The sequence below is a fragment of the Podarcis bocagei genome (genome assembly GCF_964188305.1).
Source record: "Podarcis bocagei genome assembly, chromosome: 14".
Classification (NCBI taxonomy): domain Eukaryota; kingdom Metazoa; phylum Chordata; class Lepidosauria; order Squamata; family Lacertidae; genus Podarcis; species Podarcis bocagei.
In genome coordinates this window covers 29,321,863-29,343,667 of record NC_138139.1, presented here as the reverse complement: position 1 = coordinate 29,343,667, position 21,805 = coordinate 29,321,863, and the positions used below count along the sequence as shown (strand labels likewise).

Below are 21,805 nucleotides of genomic sequence, written 5' to 3'. Positions count from 1 at the left end.
CCAGTAACCAAGGAACTTTCACCACTCTGTAACTAAGGTAAGTTTTACTTCCTGTGACTTTTTCTGAATGCTGTATGGAAAAGCACATGAATCTGACATTTGAAATGATTATAAGTAAGCCGTTTTTAACTTACCAGATGTGTGGTGTTTTTGTATGCCAGTGGGAAACTTTGGAAATAAGCCTTTTAAGGGGACAATTTGATACTCACTTTAACTGGCACATTTTAAGGTTCTACAGCCTGTATTTCCACACTTTACTTTGCTGTATATTTTGTGATTTCAAATTTCTGTTAGGGTTCTCTCACCAAAAGAGTACTTGCCCTAAACTTGGATCTTGGCACCCAGGAATTCTCCTTTATACCTGTATAAATGTTGGTCCCTTTGAACCAAAATTGTAAACATAATGCCAGAATAGAAACTGGACCTTACAGAATAAATCTTAACACATCCACTAAGGCCTGTGTGTGGAGTGGCCCTACCAGTTGTGTTGGCTGGGGCATCTAGTGCTCATATTAGGGATAGCTAGACTGCCACTTCATGAAGGGATAGAGAGATTTCTCAAAGGGATTGGCACAGCAAAGCTAGCATGGCCTTAGAATTCTAGTTCACTTTGCGGGGGGGGGGGAGGGGGAGGGCAAGCTTCCCATACAAAATAAGATGCAGTGAGTGGCCTGAAGCTGCAAGGCTACTGAGATAAGCAGGTGGGGAAGTAATCGTAAAGATAGCAAGAAAGCAGACTTGGTAAAGTTCCCTATGAAGGAAATTACAGTGGTGCCCCGCAAGACGAATGCCTCGCAAGATGAAAAACTCGCTAAACAAAAGGGTTTTGCGGTTTTTGAGCTGCTTTGCAAGACGAATTTCCCTATGGGCTTGCTTCGCAAGACGAAAACGTCTTGCGTTTTTTGCAAGTTTGTTTCCTTTTTCTTAACACCGTTAATACAGTTGCGACTTGACTTCGAGGAGCAACTCATAGAACGCGGTGTGGTAGCCTTTTTTGAGGTTTTTGGTGATTTTTGAAGCTTTTCCAAAACTTTTCCGACACCGTGCTTCGCAAGACGAAAAATTCGCTAGACGAAAAAACTCGCGGAACGAATTAATTTCGTCTTGCGAGGCACCACTGTACAAAAACATGGGGCCACCACTGAAAAGGCTCTGTCCTTGCTATTTCATAAAGCTAATCTCAAGTAGGTTATTATGAGAGCTGTCAGACCTTCATCTAACATGGCTCCAAATGTTTTAGGGATTTAAGGATCAATGCCAGCACATTAAATTGAACCTGGAAATAAACATCTATGTAGCTGGTGTAGGAATTATGTAATGCAAGGGCAGGAATCCCCAATGCAAATGCTAGCAGGAAGGGGCTTCCCTCCTCTCCTGCCTGCCCCCTCCCCCAACCTTCTCTGGAGGGAACTCCCAGAACAGCACACAGTGGGAGAAGAGAAGAGGTCATTTTGTTGATGGAACAATAAGAAGAGTGTGCAGATGAATTCCTCCCAGGGTGCTGGAAAAGTGATTCAGCATGTCTTCTCAGTGATAAGAATGGAAACTTCCTGGGAAATTTCCATCATTCAGGTTGGTGACAATGGAGCAGACTTTAATTGGGATTATCTCAAGAGAGAAAGTTCCTCATCCACCCTATTCTTGTTTCACACAAGAATGCAGGACATTTTGTAAAAAGCTCATACTTTAGTAGAGCCATGTGTTTCCCAGTAATAACTTTCCACAAAACTCCAAGCAGTGATTTTGGGAGAGTTTTAAAGACAACATTTTAGGTTGTTAGAGAATTTCAGTTTGTAGTACCTCAAATATAGGTAAAAAAGCAGCCAGTCCTCATACAGCTATTATAATTTTAGAATACAAGTGTTGAAAAGAAAGAAGTTTGATCCTTCTATTTCTCCCTTCCCTCCTATAGTGTAACAATTTCTATAACTGTATTTTTCTATAGAGCTGTATAAGTATAAGGAATATTTTTTAAAAAACAAACAAACCAAAAGCTTGGACTTTGAAGGTTCCAACTTGAGTCTTTGAGCACACACAAGAAACCAACACACCCAACCACACTTTTGTCCCAGGCGGGGATGGGACCTGTGCAGCTTTCACTTGCTTTCAACTGAAGGGCCCCTTTATTTCAGCCTTTTATGACATATTTTCTGCCAAAACAGTCAGAGCTGAACCTTATGAAATGAGATATGTGGAAACGAAAATGTGGTAGATGCTAACAGTGCCACCACCATGAGCATAAAAGTGAGGATCAGTTTTTAAAAGGGCATAGAAAGTTTGTTAGTAACCTACATATCAGATAATAAATTGTTTATGCTTTATTCTTTAAGGATGAAAGAGAACATCCTGCAAAGAGGAGTAGAACTGAACGTGATATAGATGACAACTTGATTACATCCACTCCTCGAACAGGAGAAAAACCTAACAAACAGATTTCTCGAGTTAGGCGGAAAAGTCAAGTGAATGGAGGTTTGTAAATATTCTACTCAAGTGACTCCTATGAAGCCTTTGGTCTTTCTACACCATTGAAGTAATTAAGATTTTGTGTCCTGGTTTCATGGAAGAGAAAATTTGAGCCTGCAGTGCCAGGAGTGCACATTGGTTATTGGGCAGCATATAAATATGTAAAACCAACTTATTTGGGTGGTTTAGAAGTAAACCTAGTGCCTTTATTGTGTAAAATACATTGCAGGTTTTTTTCTTGATGTTTACAGTAGCCCAGTCTGACATAAGTCAAAATGGTTGGGTCCTTAGAGAAGTTAGTTTAAGAAAATTCACAGAAGAAAAGTTTGCAGTCCCCTCCTTTCCTCCCTTACCCCCCCTCCCGAGCTACTTGTGACCCCCACCCACAGTAGGCTCTGCAGAGTATTGGTTGGCCATCCTGAGCAATATTAGAAGGGCAGGGAGGACTCCTGACGGAAGGAAGGGATGGGCTGTGATTTTCATTTAGTTACCATCTTTGGATCCATGCATGGTACGGAAGGATTTCTCCCTCCCACAGCAGCCCCCTGCACAACATCAAACATTGTCCAGAGAAGATTTTGGGGGGCATTGGGGCCGGGGATCTGCTGTAGGTAGAAGGGAACACAAAACCATATCTCCATAAACTTCCTTAATTAAACTTATCTTAGAATCCAGATTTATTTATTTTGTTATAAACAAAGGCTAAAAGAGTGTTTTGCCTTACTGAACTAGGGTTTGAAATGTGATGCGTGTCCACTCAAACCTCTTGACAGAGTAGCCAACATGGTGCCCTCCAAATCTTGGGCTACAGCTCCATTGTCCTTGACCATTGGCCATGTTGACTAGAACTGATAGGAGTTGAAGTCCAACAACATATGGAGGGCAGCACATTGGCTGACCCCACCCCACCTACACTGTAGTGGTTAATGATGTTTGGCAATGGAGCAGAGTACTCTTGCATAGCTTGTAGCTGCATAGTTAGCAGGATCACACACTCCTTTTCCTCCTTCAATGAAATGGGCTATATTGTTTGCATTGGGGACAGTTAATGCTTAATATGCTGAACTGCATTTTTGTTTTACACAAATGGATCACTTAAGAAAAGAAAGAAAACAGTATTGTTTTCCCTTAGAAAGGAGAGGATAGTTGGGTGAGTTGGCTGCTCCACTAGGCAATAATATGCAAATTGAGCTGTTCTTACCTTGGGTGGGAGGGAAACTGACCCTTCAGTTCCCTTTCCCTTCCATATTTAAGAAGGTCCTGACAACTGAGTGGATAGAGCCTGCGGGTGAGTGGGTGTCTGACTTTAGTATCTATCTGATATTCCAGATAGATTATGGTGCAAGCAGCCACTGTGTATTGTTGGGATACATGTTGTGAGCAAATAACTGTATCTTTAATAGGGATTTGGTAGTCAGAGGTGACCAATTGTGATGCTGCTTGCTTTACTGCCTTGAAGACTGCAGGCCATAGGATTTAATCTCATCAGCTCTTTATGGGTTTCCTGGATATTGAGTGGCTGTTCTGGTGTTTAATTGCAGGGGTTTTTGTGGTGTTTTTTTTACTGTAAAACGCAGAAACCTCTTGTTCTAGTTTTAAGAGGATTAAACTCCTGAAATAAGTATTTGTTGAACTAAGCATGTGTTTGTATGGATTGAAAATATTGCCTACTGAAATCCTGATAAGAAACAAAAATATTGCTATTGCTACTCATACGTATTGACTGTGTTTGGATGTAATGCCAGCTCCCCTTTCGCCTCCAGTATGGCTGCAAGGAGAAGTCTGCCTCAGGCAGCAAAATGTCTTGTTCTGGCCCTGGAAATTTACTTGAAGATACTGTGTGACATTCCAACCTATGTAGTAAAAATGACATCAGGAACAATGTGAGCATTGTACAATACTGTCAAGTCAAATGTTTTGTGTCTGCATTCTAGAAGCTGGAAATTATGAACTGACAAACCAGCATGTTAGGCAAAATGGAAAATTGGAAGATAATCCCGCAACCGGCAGCCCTCCACGAACTACTTTATTGGGGACCATATTTTCTCCCGTCTTCAATTTTTTCTCACCAGCAAATAAAAATGGCAAGTATTATGCAAAACCATGTTTAATGTGTTATATACACTTAAAAATAAAATAGCAATTTAGATAAAGTAATCTCCTGTCTCAATGCTGGGCAAAAGATAGGTATGTTTTGATTACTCTTTTTTAAAAAAATATTTAAAGATTCTGAAGCTAAAAATGAAATAAGAATGTTAATTCTTACCTAAGTGCAATAGCAATTTGTGAACCGAAAACATCATTTCAGGGACAGCCGGCTCAGACTCTCCGGGGCAAGCTGTTGAAGCTGAAGAAATAGTGAAGCAGCTTGATATGGAGCAGGTGGATGAGATTATCACTAGCACTGCAACTTCAGCCAATGGAGCATCATATACTAGCCAAGCAGTGCAAGTCAGATCAACGATCAACAATGGCTTGGAGGAAGTAGAGGATGTAACTGATCGTGATTTGCCTCCTCTCACTGGTAAGAACCAGGCATATTTTGGTGTGGTTGTTTTTAAATCTTATGTACATGACTAATTTTGGGGGGTTGGGGTGGGGTACGCCCTCACTCTTCTGAACCGAATGGCTCAGGGACACAGGATTCTCCATGACCAGCATGGTTGTGCGGTCTGCATAGCTACCTTTCCATGATTTGTTGGGAGAGAATGATGTCCTAAACTTCCCTTCCTTGAGATACTCCAAGCGTTTCTATAGCCATGGACTGCAGGAGCAGAGAGCTTTTATCTGGACTTATTCTGGTGAACAGTGCTCTGCAATTTTGAATGGGAATGGTGCAAATCTAGTTTACCTGAGCATGAATTAACAATTGTTGTTGTTGTTGTTGTTACTATCATTCTTATTTATCCACCCTTCACACTAAGGTCCTAGGGTGGCTTACAACAATAAAACACCATGTTGAAAACACTTTACAATCACAGAAATAATGGGGGTCTTAAAAATGTACATCTCAAATGTCAGAAGCCAGGGGAAAGAGGTGTATCTTCTGCCTTCACTGAAAGATATATAATGCCAGGTGCACCTCTGTGAGGAGGGAGTTTCACAACTTAGAACTAAATGCAGTGGTACCTCTAGTTACAAACTTAATTTGTTCCAGAGGTCCATTCTTAACCTGAAACTGTTCTTAACTAGAGGCGTGCTTTCGCTAATGGGGCCTCTTGCTGCTGCTGCGCCTCCGGCACACGATTTCCGTTCTCGTCCTGGGGCAAAGTTCTCAACTCAAAGTGACGCTTCCAGGTTAGCGTAGTTTGAAACCTGAAGTGTTTGTAACCTGAGATGTTTGTAACTCGAGGTACCACTGTAATTGCATTGAGTGTCTTAGTGCCAAAGAAAGAAAAGAAAACCAAGGGGAATAACTCTTTGGTGGATGAGAATGTAGCCGAAGAAATGGATGGTGGTTTTTTCTGTCTTACGTTTGTACATTCTAGTTTCAGTGTGTCATTAACTATGCTCTGTTGTAACATTCAAATGAAATTATAGCTGACACTTGAAACTTAGCATTTAAGACTTTAATAGATTGATAAAAGCTGTTATTAGAGGTGAAATAGTTATATGTAGGACCATTCTGGGGAGGTTCCCACTAATTATTTTAGTAGTATTATATTTTTACATCTATCCTACCTCTCCCCCACACCAGGACTGATGGAAGCTTACACAGATTAAATAAAGGTAAAGGTACCCCTGCCCGTACGGGCCAGTCGTGTCCGACTCTAGGGTTGCGCGCTCATCTCGCTCAAGAGGCTGTGAGCCGGTGCCATCCGAAGACACTTCCGGGTCACGTGGCCAGCGTGATTAAGCTGCAGCTGGCGAGCCAGCACCAGTGCAGCACACGAAAACGCCGTTTACCTTCCCGCTATAAAGCAGTACCTATTTATTTACTTGCACTTAAGGGTGCTTTCGAACTGCTAGGTGGGCAGGAGCTGGGACCGAACGACGGGAGCTCACCCCGCCGCGGGGATTCGAACCGCCGACCATACAGTCAGCAAGTCCTAGGCACTGAGGTTTTACCCACAGCGCCACCCATGTCCCACACAGATTAAATAGAACAGACAAAAAAAAAACCAATCCTGAAAATGTGATTAAATGTAATTTAAGGCAAAAATGGAGACTAGAAATATTTTGATTATTGAATATTCCACTTAGCTGCTAACTGGAGCTTTCCTCCCCTCTTCAGATGAACTAATGAGGAGCTTTTGTGTTTATTAGCACCAGTATCTCCGGACAGTGGTTACTCATCAGCTCATGCGGAAGGTGCCTATGAGGAAGACTGGGAAGTTTTTGATCCGTATGTGTTCATGTTTGATTTCACTTTGTAATTCTAGATATGACATTTTGAGAAATAAAATACTTTGCCATCTTTGTGAGTCAGTGTTGAAGACTGCAGTACTTAACATTTATTTTGAGCACAATACTGCAGCAGTTCTACCAGCCTCAGTTGTAGAGCCATAGCAGTAAAATCAACAATTATTTATTTGAACCCTCTTTATACTGCTCTTCATCAAAATTGATTTCAGTGGAGTTTACAAGGTTTAAGAAGAATAAAATATACATTACGTTCTCTAACAGCAAACTCAGCTAGTGAGCACTGACAAGAGTATGGCCCAAACTTGGCTGCTGAGAAACAAGGATGAGATATTGATGTGCTCAAGGGAACCATATGGTTTGCAGAAATGGAAAAAAGAGGAAAATGTATGGAGGCATTTGAAAAAAACAACCCAGTGAGGACTGCATGCTTACTGGTTACAGAATTCTTGATGTCTGGGGGGGGGGAATAAACTGAGGGGGTGTGTGGTGGAATAGAATAGAATATCTTGGAAGAGAGCCGAGTCAGCTGTCTAGAACCCTGAGCAGGAGCATGCCACGCTGCTGCAACATTTACAGCTCCCACTCACATACAGGTACTTCCCCATTTGCACATGATCAGCACGTGCATGACTGCTGACAGGCACACTGCAAGGGGGTGGGGCAGAATGGGGTGGGCTTATATCATCCCGCTGGTGCGTGCGATGCCTTAGAAGGTATCCCCATGTAAATGGGGATCTGCCTGTATGTACATAAAACGTTTATACATAAAAAAGACCTGCAGGTAAAAGAAAAATCAACAGTCCTTAGATGAGTGAATAAAAAGGTTTTATCTCAAAACATCTTCATTTGATCCCAAAACATTACAATTGCACACGCACGCCACATCCCATTGAATCATACAGGAAAGTTTTCCAGGGCTTCCCAGATTAGTTGTGTGTCTATTTCCATCCTGCATCCAGTGGGGACTGGGATTGCTGAAGATGTCTTCTTACCTCCCTGGTGGTCCATTACATTAGCCTGCCAGGGCGGCTTTCCAAATTTGTCCCAAGAGTTGTAAAGCAGCAGTTGTAATAAATTACCAAACCGTATATTGGTTTGCCTTTCTTCTAGGTACTACTTCATCAAACATGTTCCACCACTAACAGAAGAACAACTTAATCGGAAGCCTGCTCTTCCATTGAAAACGAGAAGCACACCAGAATTTTCTTTAGTTCTAGACTTGGTAAGGAATACATATTGGCATTAGTTATGATAGAAAGGTGTGTGTGTGTGTGTGTGTGTGTGTGTGTGTGTGTGTGTGTGTGTGTGTGTGAGAGAGAGAGAGAGAGAGAGAGAGAGAGAGATGGAGATGTATGCTGTGCAAATTGCAGGTGGGAGGGCTTCATTTCCGAACATACTTTATTTCTACCTGCCTTCTAAGTCATCTCATTTTCTTAATTCTTTATAGGATGAAACACTAGTCCACTGTAGTCTAAATGAACTGGAAGATGCTGCACTCACATTTCCAGTCCTTTTCCAAGATGTCATTTACCAGGTAATCAAAACCACGTTCCGGTGAAGTATAAAACTGCTTATATAAATTAAATGGGCAAACACTTGTCATGCACATGGTGTCTTCTTGCCCTCCTGGAACATTGGCAATTAAGCAGTATTGATTACATTCTTTGAAATTTTGTCAGGCAAGTCCTCAGGTATTAGATGTATTGTGACACACTGCTTCTTCCTTGTACACTTGCATACTTTTACACTTCCTTTTCTTTTATTTGTAAAGAGCTCAAGCATGAGGAAGCCAGAAGGCTTCCTCTTAGCTATCTTTCTACGTGGCAGCTTTTCTCCCTGCCAGCAGGTGGAGGCAGGAGTTCTGGAAGCTTAAATAATTTTACTGCCGAAGAGCTTAGTGCAGATTTGCTTTTCTGCCTTGCCTGAGTAAAATCGACCCATGCTATTCTGCTCAGAAGGGATTAAAAATACAGACCTAGGAATAACATGTGCAGATCCATCTCTTCCTTCATAGTTAGGTGCTGCTTGTGTGGCAGGAGTTGCTTTTGTTGATGGAGACTACCAGATTGCTAGCTGTTGGTTGTGCTTCACAACATATTATTAGCTTCCATCTACTGTGTGTACAACAATTCGGTCAGTGAAGAACAGAGGAAAGAGGAAGAGTTGGAGGTGTGTTCCAGCAACTGCCAAAGATGCTGCACTGACCCCGGCTGTTGTTCTCAGGTCCCTATTGTGTGATGTACCTGGGAGTAGCAACAGCTTCCCTTCATACAATTTGCACGATATTGAACTCCTCTGTAGTATCTTTGGAGAATGACATCAGGCACCTTAAATGGACACTTGTCCAGGTATTTTACCCTAATTTAAAAACTTGCATTTTGTCTTTTTGTTCTGTAAAACCCACCAAAATTCTGAGGTTAAAATAAGGTATTTCCCCAGAAGAAATCATGTTTAGTGACACCAATGTTCAGCTTCCTCTTTAATTAGATAAGTTAGGAAGTTACCTTAGAATATTTTGGAGAGTAAAAGCAGGAGCTGAAAATTGGCTGATAGCATCATCTTCTTTTCTGTGGCTTGCCAATATTACATCTTGCTGAGAAGTAAACACTACTTTATGAGGTTTCTTTATATAAATATTGCTGAAGTGAGCAACAACACATTTGAGTCTTGGGTAGAATAAATGTAGAACCCCTCCTTGGTTCTTGGGCTGGGCTATTGTTTAGGGGGTGTTGTTTGGGGTGGGGTTGTTACTGTTGCTGTTAAATTGTAAAATCCAAAATAAAAATCCTAAAAATTATGTGGAAAGTGTTCAATAGTTTTGATTTTTTTTAGTGTTTATAACTACTTTTGTTACATTAGTAGTTATGCAATTTTTTTATATGTTGTAAGCTGCCTTGAGCATAGTTTTAAATTTGGAAAGGCGGCATACAAATAAAATGATTGAGTGATTGGTTTCTTGGCAGTCCTTTTCTGCCTAGCACAGGGCTAGCACCATAAAACTTGATTTTTGCAAACTTGGGCATTTAGTTAGGAGTTTAGTGACCTCTATAAATTAACCTTTGTAATCCTCTATCCACTTATTCCACTGCCAGTCTCATAAAAAGCTCCTCCAGAGTAAGCAGGTTAAGAACTGCAGCTGTAAATGTTCCAGACCTGGTCCTAACCCTTAAGCATTTTGCCTCTCAAGCCAAATGCTCACATCTGGAAGTACGTTTCATTGCTTTGAGGGGAAACCAGTTTCCAAGTATGCTTAAAATTGCAGTCACGGCCATCTATGGCTATAGATAAACAGAGTTTGCCCCTATTACGTTTGAGTGTCATTTCTTCTATTTTGATATGGGCCCAGTGAAAATGGCAAGGAAGTTTGAAGTGTCAGCTTCATAATATTATTGTTAGTCTGTGAAAAACCATTATTCAGTCAAACTCCAAAAGGCAAAAACAATCAAAAGCCATTTGTGGACCAGAGTCCTCTTTATTTGCTACATAATTTATTAAGAACTAATTTGGTGCAAATGGTCACAATGATGATCAAGTGTTGTAGTGATGTGGTCCATTACTGCAGCCAAGCTTGAGCTTATCTGGGTCCTTTGGTCATCCAGAAGACTTCCTCCAAGATCTTGCTGAAAATCAGAATGGCAAAAAGAGAGACTTTTTTTGTGGTTGTCCCCCATTTCTGGGGTGCTTTCTCCAGAGTTGCTCCCCTGGCACCAGTCTTTGTGGCAGCAGGCAAATACCTGTCTTTCCTCCCAGGCAGTTTACTATCTTCTTCTCAGTTGGTGCCCTTAATGCTATCTGCCAGGATAGCTCGATTTTTTAAATTTTAATGGGGGTTGTGCCCATACTTGAGTGGATTTTGTTATTAGTTTGTTGCTTTGTTAAAAACTTGGTTATGCTGTATTTATCTTACAGGTTGTATTTGCTTATTTGATATTTTAAATTATTTTATTGTAAGTCATCAGGAGGCTTTGGAGTTGTTGACTAAAAATTTAATTAATAATAATAATAATAGTAGGAAGGAAGGTTCAAGTAGTTACTTAACTGTGCGAAGAATGACTGAGACCATGCAAGTTCACTCTTTTGCTCTCCCCACCCTTTTTAATGATCATCTTCTGTTGATTGCAAAGGCCTGTGGTGACAGTACTGATTCAAGATGGCAGTATGGGGTTTAAATTCCCTATCATGTGGTCCTTTGGAAGTGGTGATCTGCTTAATTTGTTTCTCAGTGTGGTTTTGAAGGCAAATGAGAGTTGTAAACCAAGTTGGGCACTGAAAGATACTATAGAATTAAGTATCCTAAAATATAGCAGCTGTCTAGAGTTGAGGTTTTTCTAAAGGCCTTGCTCACTCCTTTAGCATTTGTGCTTTTCCCTTAGACGGAGGCATATTGGTAGCTTGTCTTAAATTATTGACACCAACTGGAAATAATATGAACCCAAGAACTTCTTTGTCCACTTTGCAGCCAAATATTGTTTGTTCTTCTGGATGGAAACCAATTCCTGCATTGCAGGGGGTTGGACTAGATGGCACTTGGGGGTACCTTCCAACTCTGTGATTCTATGAGTCAGTACTCAGTACACACTTGGGTACTAATAACTTGTATTGGCACTTGCAGAGGTTCTGATGAAGGGATTGTTAATCAGTGAATAAGACTTCTCTTTAGTTCACTAGAGAGCAGCCTTCTCATGCCCTTCAGTGTGACTCACCACAGGCACTCAATCCACCCTCACTGCTGAATTTCACCCCCCACCCACCCACCTGAGGGAGCACAATTTGGATGGACTGGAAGGTATTCAGGGAGAGTTACCCCTTCCTCCACATCACACTCACTCTTCCCATACCTTGCTAAAGAGCTGTTTGCCAGACTGGGGCGTGCTGTTTACATAGGGAGGAAGGCGCCTGGGGATAACCTGGGAACACCAGAACATAGGAAGCTGACTTAGACTTAGACAGTTTGTCTGCTGAACTCAGTATTTTCTCTCCCAGCTGTACCTGGAGATGTTGGGGATTGAACCTGGGACCTTCTGCATACAAAACAGGTGGCCCTTCCCACCATAACTTGCCCCAGGCACCAAAGCAGATGAACAGCAAAGCATCTGCTGCTGTATCTCTTCCATTTCTTGAGCCCAATTTGCTGCAATGGTTCGCTTTTTGGCTTCATCTAAGGACCACAGGGCGATTTACAATATAAAAGCACAAAAATACATAACATAGTAACAAACTAAAGCAATACCTCCCACCTCATGCAGTTTTAAAGGCCATAGATTGTTTAATTAGCCAAAGGCCTGGGAGAAGGAGGATGTGTTTGCCTGGTGCCTAAGATACATAATGAAGGCACCGTTGGGCACTGGGGTGCACGTCATTCAGCTCTCCTTTTCTCCAGCCCCAGCCAACACCAGCCTTGCCCACAGGCATGCAGCCGCTAACCACTCACATGTGTCCTTTGTGAGCTAAATGGTGGCACATCCCTGCTTTAAACGGGGATTTTTGCTGAGGAACATTCTTGTGGAAGCTACAGAGTACAGCTAAGGCTTCCATCCTGTACACACCTATGTCAGGAGGGATAGTTTGGCCACAATAGTACTGCCCTTGGTCACCTTCTAGACTGAACTACACACTCTGTTTGGGGCTGCTCTAGAGGTTGGTTCAGAAATTGTAGCTAGTGCAGAATGCTGCACCCGAATTGTTGATGGAACACTGCATATTACACAGATGAAGAAAGCTCTGCACTGGCTGCCAGTACATTATTGAACTAAGCTCAATGTATTATAAAGGTGTATAAACCTAAATGACCTGGGACCAGGTTACCTGAAGGGACTGCCTTATTCCTTATGTACTGTGCTTATCTGGAGAAGCTTTCCTGATTGTCCCAGTTATCCCATACTTTTTTAGTTTCTCCACATACCAAGGCTTTCAGTATAGGGGAACTTGCTGAAATAGCATACCAAGGCTTTCAGTAATTTGGAACACTGTTCCAGGCACCTACAATCCTGGTATTTTGTTGCCTGTGGAAAACTTATTTGTTTGTAGAAAATTAATTTGATACAGTTTTGGTGAGACAAAGTGTTCTGTATTTTATGATTCTATAATTTTAAGATTTTAAAACTTTTATGATGATTTTACTGTACACTGTTTTGATACTTTTTATGTGCTGGTGGTTTATAAATATTCTTATAAATAAAAATAAGATACTGCCTGGTACAATTGCCATTGTATCAAGTGCAATAGATGATGCTACAAGTTTTTGAGTGAGTTGTAGTAATAGTAATTTTTATTGATTTATCATAAAACATATGGACAAACTAGCATACGAACCAAACAATAACTGGGTTGTTTTTTGTTTTGTTTTGTTTTCCAATTTTACAAGCAAACAGTAATAAGAATTTTACACCCTCTCTAGCATTACTATTTCTTCTTCAATTACTGAATATAATAAGTATTTTACTGTAAATTTTCACTGCTGTCCACCAACTATAGTTTCAGAAACCCCTGCCATTTGAAGCAAAATGTCCCTATTCTGTGTATTTTAAAATTGCTTTTTCTTTTTGTTCTAGGTTTATGTGAGATTAAGACCATTCTTCAGAGAATTTTTGGAGCGTATGTCCCAAATCTACGAGGTAAAGGGACTTAATTTGGATCTTGTATGATTATCTTAGCCTTCAGCAGTAGAACAGATAATAACAATGTCCTCCCTTCATTTTCAGATCATTCTTTTTACTGCTTCAAAGAAGGTATATGCAGACAAATTGCTGAACATACTAGACCCCAAAAAGCAACTGGTCAGGTAAGCTTAATGACCAAGTGGTGGCTGTTATTTCTTTTTAAATCAGAATTGCAGCACACACTATTATGATGTAGAACCTGAGTGCATTTTAGTTATCATAGCTGAATACACATGGAAACACAGATAAAATGCTGACAACAGGCTATTTTGAAACCTTGGAAACGTTGAACAGTACAACAACAAATGGGTGCCTGCAACAAAATGCTGCAGTGTCTCCTCAGGCCCTACTGAGTGCTCATGTTCAGGGTTCCCACCTGCCAGCCATACCTTCCCCAAGTTCTGAGGGGCTCAAGCAGGCCAGTTCGTTCCATTTCTACCCACCCCAGCCTTCAATTTCCTGGTTTTCTTTACCAAATTACGTCAGCGTTCCATAGCAGCTTGCAGTGGCCACTGGTGGCATGCTCAGTTCTCATTGGACTCTTATGTTCCGGGGTGGGGGGGGTGGCGTTTGCCCTCCTAGGTGGGTCATAAGGAAAGAGTTAAGTGAGTGTGAAGTGATTGGCCAGTGGGAACCCAAGGGGAGGAGTTAGAGTTAGAGTTGGAGTTGTTTGGAAGTCAGTGGGGAGTTGGAGAAGAAAGAGGGAGGATAAGTTTGTGGGTTGGTCTAGTTTTAATGTGAGAGAGTGAGAGGAACTATTAGGTGGAGTCAAAAAGATAGTTGGGATAATCAGTTTGAAGTTGTTAGGAACATGCTTATAAGTTGTTGTTCATGCTTATAAAATAAACTTGATTATTTGTTAATGTTAACAACTGTCTGGACTCCATGTGTACCCGAGAGAAACGGGTTGGTGGCAATGAGGAGGCAATCACAGTGGTGGCACGGGGATCAATAAACTGTCAAACGTCCGGGGACCCTGTGTGATCGCCACAGGATGTTTTTTAAAGTGTTGTATTTCTGCATACTTTAGGGATCACTAAGCATTTTTAAATATTCCTCTTGATTCTCAGTGACCCCATTTTGGCTTCAGTTCCCTGTCATCACTCAATCCCCTTGAGTTTGCTATTGGAGGATTTGATTATCCATTTTATTCATATATGCGGTAGCAACTCAGATGGTCTAGTGCAGGGGTGGGAAATCTGTGGGGGCGCTCTGGATGTGGTTGGTTACAGCTCACACCATCCCTGACCATCATCATCCCTATCCCTGACCATTGATTAGCTGCTGGGGGTGCTGGGAGTTGGAGTCCAGCATCACCTGAAGGGTCCACATGGGAGAAAAATGGGGCTACCTGCCAATGAGGTAGCGCTTCCTACATATATGAGGGAGTGTACTGGTAAATGAAAAATAGGATTCTCAGTTGGCCTGGAATGGGGGGTGGGGTGGACTGACTTGCTTGAGTCCCTAGCAGCACCTTGTATCCTGGAAAAATATGTGACTGACTAGAAGTCTGAAGAGAAGCACTCGTGTTAATGATGCAACATTTTGTTGCAGGTCCCACTTGTTCCTTCTAATAGTGAACTCATGTGGCTGAGTGCAGACAGAATTGGGCTACTGAGGAACAGGAGGGAGGTATCGGCACGCTTGGGTGAACCCCGAGGTATGCAGAAGTACAAAACATTTTTAATAGCAAAAAAGAAAAACTCCCAAATGTTTGCTGGGCATGCTCAGTAGTGTCCACGAGCCACAAAATGTTGGAATATTGGGAAAGAAAAACAGAAACTTGGGGGGAGGGGTCTGTTGGTCTGATAGTGTGTACTATTCTGAAGGAAGACACAGCTGGATGTTTGGAACCCTGAAAATGAGCCATCCTATTTTATTTATTCATAATATTTATATCCGACACAATAACAAAAGTTCTTTTGGCAGATTATATTAAAAATTAAATCAATACAAATAAATTAGGCTCAAACATGAAAACTACAACAACATAAGAACAACAACTGAATTCTCCTGGTGGACTTGTGCGTGAAAGATGGCAGTTGAGGCTTGGCTGTCTTTGGGTTCTCTCCAAATGTTATGGGATCATTGTAAAAACACTTCATCATTGCTTGATTTTCTTCCATAGTTAACAGCACAGGTGCTCCACCTCCTGGTCAAATTAATCACTAAGAACACAAGGCCTTGTTTGGTTTTGCATGATTGTATATATGGTAAATATATTGTACTGCAGAGAATTAAAATCCTGTTTTTCAGCCAAAAACCAGCAACCTTTAGCTGTGTTTTTAACATCTATTTTTCACCACACACACCAAAAAACTACCATTTAATAAAAAGACAATTCTTAACATTAAATCCCGTGAAAGAGAGGAAATCTTGTAAAAAGCAGCATTTTCTTCATATACATTTTTCTCCATGTAATCTGAATGTGTTCTTTTAACCAAATACAGGCATCGACTTTTCCGTGAGCATTGTGTTTGTGTACAAGGAAACTACATAAAGGATTTAAATATCCTTGGTAGAGATCTCTCAAAAACTATTATTATTGACAATTCACCACAAGCCTTTGCCTATCAGGTGAGTGTTTTTTCTCCGCAGCTGACTTTGCAGACAAAACAAATGCTAACGTAACTTCATCTGTAGCCTCAGCAAGTAAAAAAGCATGATTTTTGTTTATGCATGTGGGGGCAAGTACCTAATTCACCACAAAACGTATACGGTATTTTACAATTTGAAGGGCAGTTTGCTATCACAATATTTCATGATAAATATTGGAAAAGTGTGCTTATGTAAAATTATGTGGTTGAATCAGAATTAGGACACTGCTGTTGACCTTATCCTGTATTAGTTTTGCTCATGTTAAGAGATTTGCCCTCACACGCCTTCCTGGATTATGGGCCAGGATGTTTCAGCACTAAGCATGAAATCTCTGGAATGGAGAGGAAACAAACAAAGTTTTGATATGATCCGTTGACAGAAATAGAAGTTGCACTGTATTGATTGTGGCTACAATCTGTAGTAAGGCAAGATGCACTTAATGCACTGAAGTTTCCAGCTGCTTTCCCCAGCCTTCTTTCCCACTGTTACAGCTTTTCATATTTGGGGACAGTTGGGCTCTTAGGGGAATTGCCAAAAATGAAACTCACAGTAAGATGGTATTGCTACTTGCCTGAACTCGCTCCAGAAATTCTTGTAAATTGACCATATGTCTGGTGTTGGCCCATTTAATTGCATGTATTTAATTATAATATGCCTTGTGAGCTGAATGAAGGATGGGTTTATAAATTTAAATAAAAATATATAAATAATTTAACTTGCCTCTGATATTTTGCTTTTTCTAGCTTTCAAATGGAATTCCTATAGAGAGCTGGTTCATGGATAAAAATGACAATGAGCTCCTAAAATTGATTCCTTTTCTGGAGAAACTTGTAGAAATGGTATGTATTTTAGTGATTAATCTTTTGATAGAATTTTTCCTCTTAAAACTTGATAGCATTACAAGTGTAGTGGCCCTGTGTTGCTTTCTGGGCATAATTCAGGATGCTGATGTTGATGTAAAAAGCCTTCCCTAAAAAAACATTGTTTGGGATTCCAGATCATCATGCAGGGTTTGCAGATATTTCTGCACAGTGATTTCAGCACCACTGATCAGCTGATCATGGGCACTTCAAAACACTTAGCAGGGCTGCCTGCAAGGAGCTTTTCCTCTGCTCTTTGCAAGCCCCTTCAACTCCTTGTGGAGTTCTGTTTGGGGAGCTCAGTAGTACAACAAGTCCCATGGAGCTTGAAGTTAGCATATGTTAGTTGATAGTCATTGACTTCTGCTTTCTTGTGGGGTTGGCTGCACTATGGAATTCCCCATGGGGAATTTAGTAGTGCACCCAATCCATTTGGCTTGCACTTAGTGCCTATTCAGAGGGATGTGGGTGGCGCTGTGGGTTAAACCACAAAGCCTAGGACTTGCCGATCAGAAGGTCGGCGGTTCGAATACCCGCGATGGGGTGAGCTCCCGTTGCTTGGTCCCTTCTCCTGCCAACCTAGCAGTTCGAAAGCACGTCAAAGTTTAAGTAGATAAATAGGTACCGCTCCGGCGGGAAGGTAAACGGCGTTTCCGTGCGCTGTTCTGGTTCGCCAGAAGCAGCTTAGTCATGCTGGTCACATGACCCGGAAGCTGTACGCCGGCTACCTCGGCCAATAAAGCGAGATGAGCCCCACAACCCCAGAGTCTGCTACGACTGGACCTAATGGTCAGGGGTCCCTCTACCTTTTTAAGTGCCCATTCACCAATTGGTGGTGGCAGCAATCAGGTTCTAAGGTTTGGCACTTTGTGCACCTGCCCCACACCTGATGCTGCATATCTCATTAGGTGTGGGGCAGGTTGGTGTGGTTTGGGAAAAAGAAGCTAGCGCAGGGGCGGGAAACCTGTAGCCTGCCTGGCTTAATTTGGCCCAGCACAGGTTCCAATTTAGCACACGGGTTGGCGGTTCCCCGCTCCTGCTATAGCTTCTGCATTAGTAAATGTAAAGTCTGCCAAAGCTCAAGGATGAACGCTTTCAGGAGGCCGAGCAATGTGGAATTTTGCAGAAGATGGCTAGAGTAGTGGAGCTGCCTTGAGTCTCTGGAATTGGGTTGGAGAGGAACAAAAGCAAAATCATTTGCTGGATTTTACATGCATGCAAGAAGTCAGTGTACTTGGAAATTCTGCATAGAAGTAGGCTTAGGCATAACATTGAGTAAAAGAGAATTGTGGAAAAATTGCTGGTGAGCAGTTGAAAATTAGAATCTCTGTTGACATCTTTTCTTCTGCCGTGGTGGTGAACTACCGTGCACTTTACAAGTGGAGCTGCTTCTTACATTTGAGACATGGAAGTTACTGGTTTTTCTTTCCTTGCTTCTTTTTAGAATGAAGATGTTCGACCTCACATCAGAGACAGATTTCGCTTGCACGACTTACTACCCCCTGACTAAACACCAATGCTTTGCCAGGTAGCTGAAGGAGAAGAAAATGCAGGACCTTTTTTTTTTCTTTTCTTTTTGGACTAAAACAAAAACATTGCCATTACTGTTGAAATTTTTGCATTTTTGTACCCTGTCTCGCTTTTCTTATCTCTGGTGCCCAACAATAATCAAGGGTTACAGAAGAACTTTATATAATAATATTCGCCAAATGGAATCCATACAGTAGGTAGGCTAGAACAGAAGCGTCTTTAGAACTAGTGCAACTCCAATAATTTTTTTTATGTACAGGACATCTGCCGTTTTTAAAGAATTCTGTTTCTGCCACCAGCAGTTTGACCTATAAACACACACACAGGATTTTATGAAATAACAGAGATTGAAAATGGACTCTTTTTCTTTTCTCTCTGTTCGGTGCTCTCTAAGTGGGTTTATAGCCACTTTGTGTTACTTTTAAGATTCTCATTTCAACAGGAATGGCCAGTAAATGTTTTTTTTTCCTGTTAAGGTTTATAACCTTCTTACATTTTTGACTTGTATTAGAGTTTAGAATTTCATTATGCATTCCTTTTAGTTGAGGCGGCTTCATAGTTTTTCTGGGAATAGCCAAGTTTTATTAGTTTTTTATTATACAATTGAATGGCCATTTTCCTGCTTTGACTGCCTGCATACTGTATATTTGTTTAAAAATATTATCTAGTTTTATTCCATGTAAGTTTCATTTAGAAATCTGCGTTTAAATATATATTTTTTGTTTCTGTAATATTCTACTGTAGTGGAAATCTTTTCAAAAAAAATCAAGAGACTGGCTAGATAAGAAAAAATATAAGAATTACTAATATTCAGAATATTTAAACCATTGTGATGGCATGTACTCTGGACAGAGATGATCTATTGTGGTGGTGCACTTGGCTGATGGACAAGGATCAATACCTCAGAGTCTACTGTGCATAATACAAGTCCTTGGGGAGAGCTTGCTTGGTCTAATGCAATTCAGTTACTTCTGCCTTCAGTGTCCTCCAAGAATGAAGTATTGTGGAGAGCAGTTCAGTATTTGAAACTGTCTTGCGTGGGTTGGTCTCTCTGCTATGCAGCTTGTTACAATCAACGCTAAACTTCTTGCCTAGCAGGGACAGGGCCACCACAGTAACTGTGCATAACCCTGTGGTTCAGTACACTCCTTTGCCACCAGTGCAGCTGATATGCTATCAGAGTGGTTTTCTATGCTATATGGAAATGGTTTTCAAGCCTTGGTTCTCTAATGCAGCTTGTACAAAGAGGCTGATATTTTTTTAATGGAGTGTAATCTCCTTTTTAGGAGGCTTTTTATGGAAGGGAAAAATTTGTAAAAGTTAGTAAGCTTTGCCTCTAAACTGCATTGACATGCCATAGGCTCGGGCTGTTTTTGTGTAAAGGGTGTTGCAGAATGGCACTTTTTCTAAAGAGAAGTTTGATATTTTGTATGCTTGTTAAAGAAAGTACAGTATTGGAAATTAAAGGTGGACAACTGATAATTGAGAAGTATGTCAATTAATTTTTTATGTATATTACCTGTTTACTTGTACAATTTTATTGTACAAATTACACGCAACTTCATTTTCAAATGAGTCCTTAAAATAAGGAAAATCTTTTTAGGAAAACATTTAATTTTTGTATTTTTTGATTTTAAAAGGCATGAGTTATATCAACTTTTTCCAATGTATTAATGAAGATTTTAACTTTTCATCAGGTTGAGTGTTTTCTTACTATATTCTCTGTTGTATATGTAGCTAGCACATTGTGTCACTGAACTGTTAAAAAAAAGTAAGCATGTAGAGCAAGCCTGCTTTGTGGAAAATCATTATTCATTTGAAACAAAATTTTGGTGGATTTTCTGCAGAAAGAAAGAAAGAAAAAGAAAGAAAGAAAGGCATTTGCTATCTAGAATGCTAAAGGTATTTTGCTTGCAGGAAAATGATACAAATTCATTTTAATGAGAATCTCTGAAATGTATTTATCTTTAGGGCATCTGAACATCTTTATGCTGTTTGTCTTAACGTCTTTATTGAAATAAAATGTACATAATGTTACTAATTTTATATATATATATATATATATAAATGTGTATATACATATATATGTATGTATAATAAATTATATATATATATGTATATGTATATTAATATATATATACATATATAATTATAAATGTGTATGTGTTTGCAGAGAAGTGACCCCTGTAACCACTCCCTTCCTGTTTTGCTAAAAATAGGGATATAGATACATTTGATTTTGAAAATGTTACATTTTAAATTTCCCACATTTTTTTTTAAAGGAAAAGATACATCTAGTGATAACCAAGAAACACTCCCTTATTGCTCCTACCGATGCTAGCAACCCACAGCAGTTTTTCCCAGTGGTCTCTAGGAAGAGGCATGGCATCCCCTGCACACTCTTTCTGTTCACACTTGGATACAGAAGTTGACCGAGGAGGCTTTGCAGGGACACCTGCCCAGGCTGAGTTTCTTCAGCTTGATAGAAGCACCAGCTAAAAGTGGGGTGACAGCAGCACGATAATGGCAGCTGCGATGGGAGCAAAATGTACCTGCCTCAGTGGAAGGTAGGCACAGAGAGATTCTTTATTTTCTGCAGTTCACAAATAAGTGAGTAGAACCTCCTCCCCACCAAATAAATAGCTGGACATTTTTTGGTGACTTGAAGGAAAAACTGTACAGCATCTTCTTTAGAGTACCTTTCTGAAGCATTTGTGCATTTCCATTATTCTTATTTTTTTAAATCCATTACAAACCCCACTGCTTTTCGTGAAGCTGACACAGTGCATATTACTAACCTACCTGTTATGTGATCACTGAAAAGAGAAAAGAAGAAAGAATGTGAGCTTTTACAACAACGATTATTAGAAATTGTAGGGAAATCTACAGTCCTACCTAGGACAGCTAAATCAACCATTGCAGGCTGCTCTGTAAATACATATTAAAGTATCATTTTGTAAGTTGGTGCAAGTCTGATTTTTAATTCCCATTGTCCCTTTTCAGTGGAAATGTAAAAATGCTACTATGGTTATTGTAAATGTCATACGGTGTTGTGATTTCAATCTTTTGGCATGGTTTGGTTGTTTTTTTCTTGAATTTGGAATAACTAAACAAGGTAGTATGGGAAGGTCTTCCTTTTGTTATAGAGAACAAACCATTTAGGCCAAATGCATTTTGAGAACTATCACTGAAAAAAGGTAAAGGACACAAACTTGTATTCCATCACTTACTCCAGCTGAATTCCTACTTGCATAAAGAAAAGTCCAAAGTTGTTCAAATTTTCCTCATCTGTCACCACCACCCTTTTCCATCTTTGATGTGATTTTTAAA

General features: G+C 40.4%; 1 protein-coding gene across 2 annotated transcripts in view; it reads left to right on the top strand.

Annotated features, from left to right (window-relative positions):
* The window catches only part of CTDSPL2 (CTD small phosphatase like 2), a 39,612-nt gene extending 18,409 nt beyond the window's left edge, over nt 1-21,203 (top strand). For both annotated transcript variants that reach the window (XM_081171220.1, XM_081171219.1), the window contains 11 exons: nt 2,331-2,469; nt 4,398-4,547; nt 4,772-4,987; nt 6,730-6,808; nt 7,939-8,050; nt 8,276-8,362; nt 13,380-13,442; nt 13,530-13,609; nt 15,938-16,064; nt 16,829-16,924; nt 18,390-21,203. In XM_081171220.1, the coding sequence (XP_081027346.1) occupies nt 2,331-2,469; nt 4,398-4,547; nt 4,772-4,987; nt 6,730-6,808; nt 7,939-8,050; nt 8,276-8,362; nt 13,380-13,442; nt 13,530-13,609; nt 15,938-16,064; nt 16,829-16,924; nt 18,390-18,455 (1,215 nt within the window). In that variant the 3' untranslated portion in view covers nt 18,456-21,203. The remainder of the gene's footprint in view (nt 1-2,330; nt 2,470-4,397; nt 4,548-4,771; nt 4,988-6,729; nt 6,809-7,938; nt 8,051-8,275; nt 8,363-13,379; nt 13,443-13,529; nt 13,610-15,937; nt 16,065-16,828; nt 16,925-18,389) is intronic.
* Nucleotides 21,204-21,805: the final 602 nt, after the last annotated feature.